Source organism: Macaca nemestrina, chromosome 2, assembly GCF_043159975.1.
Source record: "Macaca nemestrina isolate mMacNem1 chromosome 2, mMacNem.hap1, whole genome shotgun sequence".
In the NCBI taxonomy this organism is placed as follows: Eukaryota; Metazoa; Chordata; class Mammalia; order Primates; family Cercopithecidae; genus Macaca; species Macaca nemestrina.
This window is the reverse complement of record NC_092126.1, coordinates 116,652,876-116,666,590: the sequence shown is the minus strand read 5'-3', so window position 1 is coordinate 116,666,590 and position 13,715 is coordinate 116,652,876. Positions and strand designations below refer to the sequence as shown.

The 13,715-nt window shown below is 46.7% G+C and overlaps 1 protein-coding gene across 2 annotated transcripts in view; it reads left to right on the top strand.

The window, feature by feature from the left end:
- LOC105480567 (RFT1 glycolipid translocator homolog) overlaps positions 1-13,314 on the top strand; it is a 44,698-nt gene extending 31,384 nt beyond the window's left edge. For both annotated transcript variants that reach the window (XM_011739640.3, XM_011739638.2), the window contains 4 exons: positions 256-400; positions 4,776-4,881; positions 12,329-12,578; positions 12,899-13,314. In XM_011739640.3, coding sequence (XP_011737942.2) covers positions 256-400; positions 4,776-4,881; positions 12,329-12,578; positions 12,899-13,066 — 669 coding nt within the window. In that variant the 3' untranslated portion in view covers positions 13,067-13,314. The remainder of the gene's footprint in view (positions 1-255; positions 401-4,775; positions 4,882-12,328; positions 12,579-12,898) is intronic.
- Positions 13,315-13,715: the final 401 nt, after the last annotated feature.

The window sequence follows — 13,715 nt, the reverse complement described above, 5'->3', positions numbered from 1 at the left end:
CCTAAGCAATATTTGAAACAATTTATCCCAAGTGAATTGAAAACTAAGCCTCCCCCTTACTAAGGAGACACACACTTTTTCCTTCATTTGCTAATTGACATGAAAACAAACACGCTACCAAAAAAATAGTGATATCCACCACGTCGTTGGAAGAGTGAACTGAAAAACAGTGAAGGGAGAAGGCCAGACATGAAGGGTGAAGGTTTTCTTCAGCTCATGATTCATCCAACTTCCTTCCCTCTTCCCTGACCCCAGGAGGACGTTGCTGTGGCCGCTGCAGTCTTGGAGTCCCTGCTCAAGCTGGCCCTGCTGGCTGGCCTGACCATCACTGTTTTTGGCTTTGCCTATTCTCAGCTGGCTCTGGATATCTACGGAGGGGCCATGCTTAGCTCAGGATCCGGTACGCACAAGAGTTTTTCTGGATTTTTTCTGATTTCCCAACAGAAATAGAAGGGTCACGAAATTCAAGAACTTGTGCACACACAGTTGATATCTGTGTCGGTGTAGGGAAAACTGTCTGGTGGCGGGGGCTGTGGGACTGTTCCCCTCATTCAACTCCAGACACACACTCAAGGCTTTGGCGCCAGGACGATCAGCTTCCCCAGCCTCAGTTGAATAAGTTATTAGGACTTCTCCTTGCTGTTGGCTTTCCTCTCGGGCCTAGAATGTGTTTTGCCAAGCGCTTTCCTGTGCTCCCTCTGGGGTGAGGGAGGAAGGCAGAGGGCAGGCGGTAATGAGTCCCCACTTGGTACTAAACACATCTGAAGATAGTAAATGCCACATAAATCTCCCAGCCTGATGCATAAAAGCCTCTGAAGGATAACCCAAAGCCATTTGCAGAGAATAAAATTGATCTCTGCAAATAAAAGGGTATATTTAATCCAGTGACTCTCAGTTTTTGAAGAAGAAAAGCATTGAATGTGTCTAATTTTGAAACACCAGACTGCTGAGGATCTCACAGCACTTCTTGGGCCTTGGGGACTTCACCAATTTCAAAATGTGCTGGGCTGTAAGCTGGCAGTCCATTTGCAGTGTTTCATCTTGGGTTCAGCAAAGATGTTTTTAATTTCTCAGGTCACTGGACAAGAACCCTGAGGACTTCTTTCTGCTGCCCCATCTCAATATAAAGGGCTTTGTCAAATGCCATTTTACAAGTTCACTAGCATGTTTTAGTCTCCACTACAACGGGGCCCAAACTTTCAGTGTTAGGGGAAGAAGGGCCAAGCTTCTATACCAGAGCAAAGGTCATTAAGTTTGGAGAAACACCTGCTGTGAAACCAATGAAGTGGTTTGCAGCTCCCTGGGGCTTGTGCTGTGAGAAGTACATTTCCATCAGGCAGCTGCGGGAGGCCTCATTAGGAAGGCATTAGTAAGTTTATGGGCAGAGATTGGGAATTCAAGTATTCTATAGAAGCTCTTCCCCTTTAGAAAGCAATCACCAAGGAGCAGCCTTTAATGTCACACAATCACAGGGCATTGCCTCAAGGAGGGGGCTGTCCCATCATTATCATGACTCAGCCCATCATCTTAGTTTTGAAAGTGGAACTCGAAACACTACTGTCCTCAGTTGTGTACTTGTCTTTGCCTTCACCCTGGAAGTGGACTACTTACCTGTGAGCTGTACTGGCCATCTCCAGATGTGGGACTCGGACACGCACAGACAGGCTTTTGTGTAGGGGTGTGGCGTCTTTTCCATTGTTTGGGATTAGCACTGTATTTAATTAGGGGCTTTGTAAGTGTTCTGGAGGCTTTTCTTAGAAATCTTTCTTACACCTAGCTTTGCTTTGCTTTTTCTTTTCTTTTCTCTTGGTAACTCACAGAACACCTAGCTTTGCTATCCTTAAGCAAAACCCAAACATTCACAGAATTTCCCCAAGATTTCTCACATTTTTCTCTTAGGTGCTTCTCGCTTGCCCCTCTGCCTTTTACTTTTTCCTTCTCTATCCCCTTGTCTTAATGAACTAGGGCTGCCATGACAAAGTACCACAGACTGCGTGGCTTTAAACAACAGAACATATTGTCCATCAGTTCTGGAGGCCAGAAGTGCACAATGAAGCTACGGCCAGGACCGTGTTATCTCTGAAGTCTCGAGGAGAGGCCCCTTCCTGCCTCTTCTAGTTTCTAGTGGTTGCTGGCATCCTGGTGTTCCTTGACTTGCAGCTGCAGCACTGCGGTCACACGCTGTGTTCTCTTTGTCTTCACATCGTCATCCCCCTGCGCTCTTCACGTCCTCATCCCCCTGCGCATGTCTGCCTCAGTGTGCAAGTTTCCCCCACTTTTTTTTTTTTTTTTTTAATGAGACGAAATCTCACTTTGTCACCCAGGGTGGAGTGCAGTGGTGCGATCTCGGCTCACTGCAACCTCCCAGGTTCAAGAGACTCCCGCCTTAGCCTCCCGAGTAGCTGAAATTACAGGCACACCCTACCATACCCGGCTAAGTTTGTGTATATTTAGTAGAGATGGGGTTTCGCCATGTTGGCCAGGCTGGTCTCAAACTCCTGACCTCAGGTGGTCTGCCCCCCTTTGGCATCCCAAAGTGCTGGGATTATAAGCATGAGCCACTGCACCTGGCCAAGTTTCCTCTTTTTATAAGGACACCTGTCATATTGGATCAGGGCCTGCCCTAATGACCTCATTTGAACTCAGTTTTCTTCATGAAGACCCTGTTTCCAAATAAGGTCAGATTCTCAGGTACCGCTGGTCAGGACATCAACATATCTATTTTGGGGGGACAGTTCAACCTAAAACACCTCTCAATTCAGTCTACAATCGAAGGTTGGTTCCGTTCTTGAATTCCCCAAATGGATGCAAAACCCTTTACGTGAGTCACTGCTTCGCGTCAGAGTTTGTGTTGCTCTCCATGCCTCACAACAGCCCACTGTTCACCTACTGATGGGCCCACCTGTGCCATTAGCGTTCGGTTGCCAGGTAAGGAGGCCTGCCACTCCTCTCTGCTTCTGCCAGGGAGAGGAGGATGGGGAGAAGCAGGAGGCACACTTGAGCATAGCCTTGAGTCTCCTGGGTGCAGAGCGTGGTCCCTGCCTCCCTTCCTGGAGTCACCATCAGCTGGGGTAGGGGCCAGGCTGCTTCCTGCAGCGGCTTGACAAGCAAAATGCAATGTGAGGTAATAAACATGGAATCTGAGACAGGGCCGTGGAAAATGGTTTTTTGTTGGGCATCAGGACTGCCCTGTTACTGCCATAAAACTGTTTAGGTTCCCACAGCATGGAGATCTTTTATATTAAACAGCTTTCATAAACCCTGAATGAGTTCCAGATTCTGAGACTCCGGAACTTCAGTCCCCCCTCCTTTTCTTTTAGTGGTTACTTTTTTTTTTTTTTTCCTTTGTTGAGGTATAATTTACATAAAGTAAAATGCTGTTCTCTTAAGAGTACAGTTTGATAAGTTTTGACAAATATGTCCAAAAAGTCCCATGTAACTACCAAACAGATTCAGATATAGAATATCTCCATTTCCCTAGAAAGTTCTTTTGGGACCCTTTCTAGTCAACCACCCCACTCCACCTCAGATCATGGATCAGTATTTATTTTAAAAAGAATTTCATATCAATGAAATGCAGCATGCGTGCTCTTGCATTTGGCGTATTTCCTTCAATACAAAGTTTTTGAGATTCCCCCCGTGGTTTCACATAGATCAGTGATTTTTATTATCTTTTCTTGCTAAGTATTCCTTTGTGTGGATGGCCCATGTTTTGTTTATTCTTTCTTCTGTTGATGGTCAGTTTTGGCTATTATGAATCAAACTACTACAGATGTTTTTGTGTAAGTGTTTTTGTGAACATGTGTGTTCATTTCTGTTGGATGTATACCTAGGGGTGCAATTGCTGGGTCATAGGTTAGGTGTATGTTTATTTTATTAGGTGCTTGATTATGGCCCTCTTAAAAGGGGGGAATCAATCCCATTTGTAAGCCTCCTGTTCTCTGGTTAGAAGATTTTTCCAAAGCTTGTTAGCTATAGAACTGCATTACTTTGTTTTAGAAGAAAATACCATTACGGGCACTAGTTCTCACTTTGGATTTGTGTAATTTTCTGCTGCTCCTGGGCCCTGGGCATTTGTTAAAGGTCTTTTGTTTAGGACCTGCTCAACTGAGATTCCCTTAACATACAGGGTCACTAGTGACTTTGAGTTCAAACCACCAGGCCTATTCATGCTGATGGAAAAAGTGAACAGACTTGTTTGCTAGCCACATAAGCTTTTAGTTGTCTAGCAAGAGATCTGTACATTTATTCATATTTTTTTTTTTTTTTTTTTTTGAGATAGAGTCTTGTTCTGTCACCCAGGCTGAAGTGCAGTGGCACTATCATGGCTCACTGCAGCTCTGACCTCCCCAGACTCAAGTGATCCTCCCATCTCAACCTCCCGAGTAGCTGGGACTACAGGCATGCCCACCACAGGCAGCTAACTTTTGTATTTTTGGTAGAGACGGCGTTTCATCATGTTGCCCAGGCTAGTCTCGAATCTCCGGGCTCTAGCAGTCTGCCAGCCTTGGCCTCCCAAAGTGCTAGGATTACAGGCATGAGCCACCGTGCCCAGCTTGTCCTTTTGTTTTTTGCGGATTATTTAGTCAATGCCGTAGAATGCTGGGAATCCTTCTAGATAATTAAGACCCTGAGCTCGAGCATGCAGTCTGTCCATTGCTGATACCAGCAGACCTCATAGTCTGGTTCTGGTTCTCTGGGTACTCAGCAGCGCTGAGGTTACATGTGGGCCTTCTGATTGGGCTCTGGAGTCTCAGTGAGTTGTTTCCTTGTAGGTCCTGTTTTGCTGCGTTCCTACTGTTTCTATGTTCTCCTGCTTGCCATCAATGGAGTGACAGAATGTTTCACATTTGCTGCTATGAGCAAAGAGGAGGTCGACAGGTGGGTAACCTAGCAGGTACACCTTTAATCATGGCCTTCAGCCAAAATGAAGTAACTTGTCAAGCTTTTTGCTTTTCATTCTGAACATGCATTTACAGATGGTTGTTATAGAGGCAACACTTAGTCCACCAGTGTGGTGCTTCCCTGGGATCTCTGTGGCACCAGCATGGTTCAGCAAGTGGCCCCACCGTAGGGCTGGGAGACAGCAACTACTCTTTGCCTCCCCATTGTGGAGGGAGAAACATTGGCTCTGAAAGGTTACATTAGTCCAGGTTTGCAGAGTCAGGTACCAGACAAGCTAGATTCCCATTCCTCCACCTAGTTGCTCACCCCAGAAGAGTGGTCCTCCAGTAAGTTACTGAGGAGCTTCTTCAAGATGCACATTCCTACCCCTGAGAACCTGAATGGTGGGTCTTCGAGAATCTCAGGGATTCTGTGACGCTTCTGAGAAAAGCCCAAATACACACATACATCTTGCCATAATTTTTTCTCAACTGTTGACTCCAGATCAGGATTCCTGTCCTGGAATCCCTACCACGGTGTTGTTTTTACCGTGACAGCTGGTCTGGGCCAGCAGTTTCCAAAGCCCTAGAATCTGTAACCTTGCCTCTGTAACCTTGAGTGCTGGTGAGGGCCCTCAGAGGCCTGGCCGTGAGGTGGGATGGGGAAGGAGTATCTCAAATGGGGACCCTTCCCCCTCCTCTGTGTGTGTCCTTTCCTGGGCTGGCTCATGTAAAAGCTTGGGGACTTTGTTTGCTACACAGTGACTGAGAACTAGAGTCCAGACCAGCAGGTCTCAGTCCAGATTGATGAGATTCTTCTAGGAATTTCTGGTCCACTCCCAGCCCAGCTGAATTAGAATCTTAGAAGGCTTGAGCCAGGGAATCTGTTTATTACACAGCTCTAGGCAATTCTGATTCTAGGGCTTTGGAAACTGCTGGCCCAGACCAACTGTCACGGTAAAAACAACACGGAGCAATGTGACCCAGGACGCACTTAGGTGTGTGTGACTGAGGCATGAGTTCACAAGGCAGGAAGTACCCCAGTTACGCACAGGACACACTGATGCTTTCTGCTCTGTCTTCTATTTTGTTTTTCAAAAATGCCATGCCATTACCCTCTAAACTGATTTCCCAGCCTAGTAGTAGGTCACAACCCATAGTTTTAAAATAGTGGTCTAGATGTGGTTTTCACCTCAGATAGTTAAATTTATAGCTGTAGAGTAGAACTGCTTTGAGTCTATCCTCTTCTTTCCCCATGGATGAAAAAATCTATTTCAATTTAGCTTTGAAAATACAATGTTTTTATTTGAAAGCTGCTTCTAACATTGAATAACTTAAAACTATAATTGGAAACACGCGAAATGAGGCACTATTAGAGTGGAAAGAGCGGGACTAGGAGTGTATCTCCGTGAGGGGAATTTTGTTACGGTAACTTCAGTGTTAGTGTTGAAGGGGTGAATCAAAATCAAACCCATTTAAAATGTTTTTATAAATTGCAACCAAATTGTGAGGGAATATGGACAGTGGCTGGTTGCTTTCTTTTCTCTTATATTGTATTGAACCAAAGGAAACAAGTTTTTAAGTTAGTTGTAATGGAATTTCGATAGTATATAAACATCTGGAAAATTATTTTCATGGTATTAGTCAACATAGAGAAAAAACAGAGCCCAGAGCACCTTCTAGTGCAGTTCCCATGTGGGGTAACTGACCTCCCTAAGAATAAAATGTGACATTAAGTGCAGTTTTGAGACACGTATAAAACACAATAGCTCCAGTTCTTTCTGGGCCCCTGGCTCCAGCACCTGGGCCTGGTCTGAGCACATGGAGCACCTGGGCTCATCACAGACGTCAGCATTTTTTTTTTTTAATCCTTGTGAGTTTTAACAGACATAAAACTCTAGCAAGGATTTTTATAGTAGAATTGGATAGCTTAGTTAACTGTTACAATCAGTTACAAAGACTTTACATTGGACATTTCAGATTCTGAATAGAAAAAAAGCAGGCATTTTACTTAACCAACTTAAGGTTAACCAGTGTTTTTCTGAATAAAAATAGAGCATTTGGGCCGGGCACAGTGACTCACACCTGTAATCCCAGCACTTTGGGAGGCTGGGGTGGGTGGATCACCTGAGATCAGGAGTTCGAGACCAGCCTGGCCAACATGGTGAAACCCCATCTCTACTAAAAATACAAAAATTAGCCGGGTGTAGTGGCGCACACCTGTAATCCCAGCTACTCGGGAGCCTGAAGCACAAGAATCACTTGAACCTGGGAAGCGGAGGTTGCAGTGAGTGGAGATCACGCCATTGTACTCCAGCCTAGGCCACAGAGAGATTCTGTCTCAAAAAAAAAAAATAGAGCATTTGGTTGTATATGAAATATTAAAACATCCTTTGAATTGCAGGTTACTTTTTTTTTTTTTTTGAGACAGAGTCTTGCTGTGTGGCCCAGGCTGGTGTGCAGTGGTGTGATCTCGGCTCACTGCAACCTCTGCCTCCCAGGTTCAAGTGATTCTCCTGACTCAGCCTCCCGAGTAGCTGGGATTACAGTTGCGCAACCATGCCCAGCTAATTTTCTTTTTGTTTTTAGTAGAGACAGGGTTTCACCATGTTGGCCAGCCTGGTCTCGAACTGACCTCAGGTGATCTGCCCGTCTCGGCCTCCCAAAGTGCTGGGATTATAAGCGTGAGCCAACGTGCCTGGCCTGGTTGTTTTTTTTAATAATCTTATAATATATATAGAATCTGACTAATGGATTTTTCATTATACCTTATAATATAATTTTTGTTGTTTTGTTAAGGCTGTCTAATTTTCTTTCATTAGAAAACAATGCCTCTCTAACAGGCATTGTTTTAAGCTCTAGGAATACAGCAATGAATAAGACAGATGGGATTTCTGCTCTCCTGGAGCTGATGGTGGGGAGGCAGATAGCAAACAAGTAAATTAATAAGAAAATGTGATGTGCTGAGAATGAAAAACGGGTATATAGTGAGTGGTAGGGGCCCTTTAGATCGGGTATGCTGGGCAGGCCCGTATAGCACAGCAGCATTTAGGATGACCAAGAAGGTGGTCTAAGATGGGGGCAGAGCCTTCTAGGCAAAGAGAGATCAGTTGTGTAAAGGCCCAAGATTGACAGCTCTTTTTTTTTTTTTTTTTTTTTTTGAGACGGAGTCTGGCTCTGTCGCCCAGGCTGGAGTGCAGTGGCCGGATCTCAGCTCACTGCAAGCTCCGCCTCCCAGGTTCACGCCATTCTCCTGCCTCAGCCTCCCGAGTAGCTGGGACTACAGGCGCCCGCCACCTCACCTGGCTAGTTTTTTGTATTTTTTTTTTTTAGTAGAGACGGGGTTTCACCGTGTTAGCCAGGATGGTCTCAATCTCCTGACCTCGTGATCTGCCCGTCTCGGCCTCCCAAAGTGCTGGGATTACAGGTTTGAGCCACCGCGCCCGGCTGATTGACAGCTCTTTTGTCTGATTTGTTGGCCTTTGAGCTTTGAGTGCCAAAGTGGACTCCATAACTGTCAAATGAAGGATGGGTATGATCTTCTCACTTTGGCACATAAGACATCAGTGCCATCCTTTTCATGGCTGTGAAGGCTCCATTATATGGCTGTGCCTTGATGTATTCAACCAGCACCTGCTGGGAGCTGCTTCAGGTGGTGCTAGAGTTGATATCCTCGACCATCCATCCTTTTTTTTTTTACTTTTTTTGAGACAGGGTCTCACTCTGTCACCCAGGCTGAAGTTCAGTGGTACAATCATAGCTTACTACAGCCTGACCTCTTAGGCTTAATCGATCCTTGCACCTCAGCCTCCTGAGTAGCTGAGACTACAGGTGTGTACTACCATGCCCAGCTAATTTTTGTATTTTTTGTAGAGATGGAGTTTCTGGGCGCCATGTTGCCCAGGCTGATCTCCAACTCCTGGGCTCAAGCGATCTGCCTGCCTTAGCCTCCCAAATGCTGGGATTACAGGCATGAGCCACTGTGCCCAGCCAGTCCATCTTTTAATAAGCTTGATTTTAAGTCCAGTATTTTCTTGGGACCATGGAGAAATAAGCATTCATAAATAATTTACTGTTTATGTTAACCAAACCTTACAGGACAGTCATATTGTCACTGATTAATAATTTTGCTTTGATTTTAAAAATTGATGGCCAGGCGCGGTGGCTCAAGCCTGTAATCCCAGCACTTTGGGAGGCCGAGACGGGCGGATCACGAGGTCAGGAGATCGAGACCATCCTGGCTAACACAATGAAACCCCGTCTCTACTAAAAATACAAAAAAACTAGCCGGGCGAGGTGGCGGGCGCCTGTAGTCCCAGCTACTCGGGAGGCTGAGGCAGGAGAATGGCGTAAACCCGGGAGGCGGAGCTTGCAGTGAGCCAAGATAGCGCCACTGCACTCCAGCCTGGGCGACAGAGCGAGACTCCGTCTCAAAAAAAAAAAAAAAAAAAAATTTTGATTTTTTTTTTTTTAAGATGGAGTCTTGCTCTGTCTCCAGGCTGGAGTACAGTGGCGTGATCTCGGCTCACTGCAATCCCCGCATCACGGGTTCAAGCGATTCTCCTGCCTCTGCCTCCTGAGTAGCTGGGACTACAGGTGCGCACCACCACGCCCAGCTAATTTTTGTATTTTTCGTAGAGACAGGGTTTCACCATGTTGGCCAGGCTGGTCTCGATCTCTTGACCTCGCGATCTACCCGCCTCGGCCTCCCAAAGTGCTGGGATTACAGGCATGAGCCACCGCGTCCAGCCAAAAAAGTATATTTTAATGCGTTTTTTAAATTTTTCTCATTTTTTCCTGAAGTGGATTATGCCTTTAAGGCTATAGATTTGTGAATTCTGGAAAGTTCAGCAGCTGCAGAGCCCTCTTGTAGTGGCAGAGAGTGGACCCCATCATCAGCTCCTCTCAGATGGCCATGCCAAAGAGGCTGTGCTGTTGAATGCGTCTCTGCTTGAATTAGCGTGAATTAACTATTGGTTTTATTCATTATTGTTATTTTACTGGGAGTTGGGGAAGGACAGCTAAAAGTTTGTGAATCTATGACTTAAACTCCAAGGATTGATATAGTAGACTGTTCTGAGATAGTTTCTGAAAAACGGGTTACATATCTCTGCTGCTTTGTGGAAAAGAGGTCAAAGTACTGGTCTATGATGGGTCCCATTTGAGTGGCTTGTTCTGAAGTTGACCTTTCTGATTACTAATTAGTAGTGAAAAAACTTCCCCTGTGAGGTACAGGCTCTTGTACTTCATTAAAAGAGACTCTCTCTGGACTGAAAAGCAAATAAACTCCCTCTCTGGAACTCCGGATGAAAGCACATCTCTCCTGTTGGAGTATGGTTGTGTGTGTGTGTGTGTGTGTGTGTGTGTGTGTGTGTGTGTGTGTGTAGTATTTTTACCACCCACTTTGATAAAGCGTATCTCCACAGCACGCAGCACCTTGGCCTGAATCAGCCAAGGACCTATACCTGGGCATTCAGGGGATGCAGTGGCTTGCCTTCCGTTTTCTTTTTGGTAGAGACATGGTCTCACTATGTTGTCCAGGCTGATCTCAAACTCTTGGCCTCAAGCAATTCTCCTGCCTCAACCTCCCCATGTGCTGGGATTACAAGCATAGTTCTAGGGTACTGGCCAAGTTCTAGGGCCTCCTCCCACACCTGCAGAATCAGGAACTCTGGTGGTGAAGGCCAGCCATATGCATTTTTAAGTCATCATTATATTTTGAGACAGGGTGTTGCTCTGTTGCCCAGGCTGGAGTGCAGTGGCATGATCATAGCTCACTATAGCCTTGAACTCCTGGGCTCAAGCCTTCCTCCTCTCTCAGCCTCCCAAGTAGCTGGGACAACAGGTGTGTATCACGGCTAGTTTTTAAAATTTTTTGTAGAGACAGGGTCTCATGATGTTGCCCAGGCTGATCTGAAACTCTTAGGCTCAAGCGATCCTCCCACTTCAGCCTCCCGAGTAGCTAGGACTGCAGGTGTGTGCCACCATCCCTGGGTAATTTTTACTGGTTTTTGTAGAGATGGGTCTACTAGCTATGTTGTCCAGGCTGATCTCGAACTCCTGGCCTCAAGCAATCCTCCCACCACCTCAGCCTCCCAAAGCACTGGGATTACGCTTTCTTTTTTTCTTTCTTTCTTTTTTTTTTTTTTTTTTTTGAGACGGAGTCTTGCTCTGTTGCCCAGGCTGGAGTGCAGTGGCGCGATCTCGGCTCACTGCAAGCTCTGCCTCCCGGGTTCACGCCATTCTCCTGCCTCAGCCTCCTGAGGAGCTGGGACTACAGGCACCCACCACCACACCCAGCTAATTTTTTGTGTTTTTAGTAGAGACAGGGTTTCACCATGTTAGCCAGGATGGTCTCGATCTCCTGACCTTGTGATCCGCCTGCCTCGGCCTCCCCAAGTGCTGGGATTACAGGCGTGAGCCACCGCGCCCGGCCGGATTACGCTTTCTTACCACCCCTCATGTGCAGAACCTGGGTGGTGGCCTCTGAGGTTTTCTAGCCCAGCAGACATGGCTTGAGGATGTCAAAAGTTTGGTTCCCTCAACGGCTATATACTTAGAGTGCCTGCTTGGTGCTAGGCAGAAACCAGAGGCTGGGGGATTTTGTTCTTGGCTGTACAAGCCTTTTGGAGGACTATGGCAGCTATTTTGTGTTTGCTGAGAATCTGTTTTCTTTTTGGAGAACTGAAGATAACTAAGTGATGTGCCGCTTTGAAATCAGAGAAGTGCAAGAAGCGCCAGGATCAAAGCGCTCTAGAGATACAGGGAGTAGGAGTGAAGATATGCAAGAGTCTGAAAAACAGCAAAGGTGATCCAGGCTTTGGTTCAGTTCCCATTTCATTTTGGAGGTCAGTCATTTGCTTTGAATGGTGTCTACTGCTCAAGGTTACTGGGAGCTGCATCTCCCAAGGGCAGTGGTGTGAGGTACTGAAGCTTAGAAGTCAGAAGTCCGGCTGAGTGTTACCTCACTCGTGAGGCAGATGACTCAGCCTCTCTGTGCTGCTTCCCTTGTCTGTGAAATAAATCCAAGCTCTGCAGGGCAAGGCCCGTGTGTGTTCATTCACCATTGCGTCCCCAGCACTCCTCACAGGGCCTGTCACAGAGTTAGCATCCAATATCTAATTATTACCCTGGTCACATTCTTGTATCTCATGTTGAGGACTTGAGCTGAACAGGGTTTTTACGTTTTGATCACAAAGTGTCACTTAACTAACCAATTATTATCTTCAAAAAACATGCATCTGTTGAGTTGTTTCTTACCCTTCTGTTCAGGGTAAGGGGACAGGGACATTCCCGTGGTCTCCATGTGGCATTCAATGTTATGAAAACCTGGATTCTGGGAACACAGGTTCTTTCTGTGAGGTGATGTTCATGGCCGCTGTTTTGGGAGCAGCCTTGTCCGGGGCGAGGTCCCCACTGCCCTGCTTTGCCTGTCTCCTCCCCAGGTACAATTTTGTGATGCTGGCCCTGTCCTCCTCATTCCTGGTGTTATCCTATCTCTTGACCCGTTGGTGTGGCAGCGTGGGCTTCATCTTGGCCAACTGCTTTAACATGGGCATTCGGATCACACAGAGCCTTTGCTTCATCCACCGCTACTACCGAAGGAGCCCCCACAGACCCCTGGCTGGCCTGCACCTGTCGCCGGTCCTGCTCGGGACATTTGCCCTCGGCGGTGGGGTTACTGCTGTTTCAGAGGTGAGACTCCCTGAGCCATCATGCCACATGCTCCTGCAGCTGCCCCGCTGTCCCTCCCTCTAGGCCTCCCCTTCCTGCCCTGCCTGAACCAACTGGACAAGGATTTGCCTCCTCCTGTCCCCTCCCCAGGCCTCTAGGGCAGCATCTTCTGATAGATGTGACAAGAGAATGTTGCCATTAGGGAGAGAATGGACCCGCAGTATGGCTGTTATACCTTTTATCTGACTTAGAAACTGGAACCACAGTGGCCTTCCCTGGCTGGTCCCAGAGGAAGGAGGTATAGACTAAGGAACGGGCACTGACAATTGTTTCTTTCCCAGGTGTTCCTCTGCTGTGAGCAGGGCTGGCCAGCCAGACTGGCACACATTGCTGTGGGAGCCTTCTGTCTGGGAGCAACTCTCGGGACAGCATTCCTCACGGAGACCAAGCTGATCCATTTCCTCAGGACTCAGTTAGGTGTACCCAGACGCACTGACAAAATGACGTGACTTCAGGGAAGCCTGGACACCTGAGGCACCTGGACCAGCTATGGGCGGTTCTGTGGGTGGAACACATATTCTGTGTAAGAGCCCCCCGAGGGCTCTGCAGCGGAGTGACAGCAAGCCCGGAGGTGAGGCACCAGAGAGAGCATGAGACACCTGTGACCATTCGAAGTCTGAAATGCGGAGGAGGAGTTTCATTTTTAAGTGAAGACCAAAAAGCCCTTTAAAAATAATAGAGTTTTTTCATCATTTTATTTTCTCTTTTACTAATGTACTCATTCCTTTTGAGTGTGATTGGCCTTTGGAGCTACATGCTCCAACAAACTATGTCTTAATTGTTAACAATTATCTGGCCCAGAAAAAGAGATGCAACGATTTTACCCTTCAGAGGAATTTTGAACGTCTTCTGTAAAAGAGAGAGCAAGACCTCTCTTTCATTCACCACATGAAAACAGAGCGTGGCCCTGAAGTTGTGGCTTTCTCTGTGTCAACACTGTGGTCTGAGTTTTTAGAGAAGGAAAAATGCTACTCAGTGAGAAATCCAAGAAATGAAACCAGAAAGGTTTTCAGATCACATTTCCCAGAGTGAGTCAGGGAGAATCTTGCCTGTCATGATCACACTGTTCCCCGCCGCCCCGGGTCAGCACATACTTGA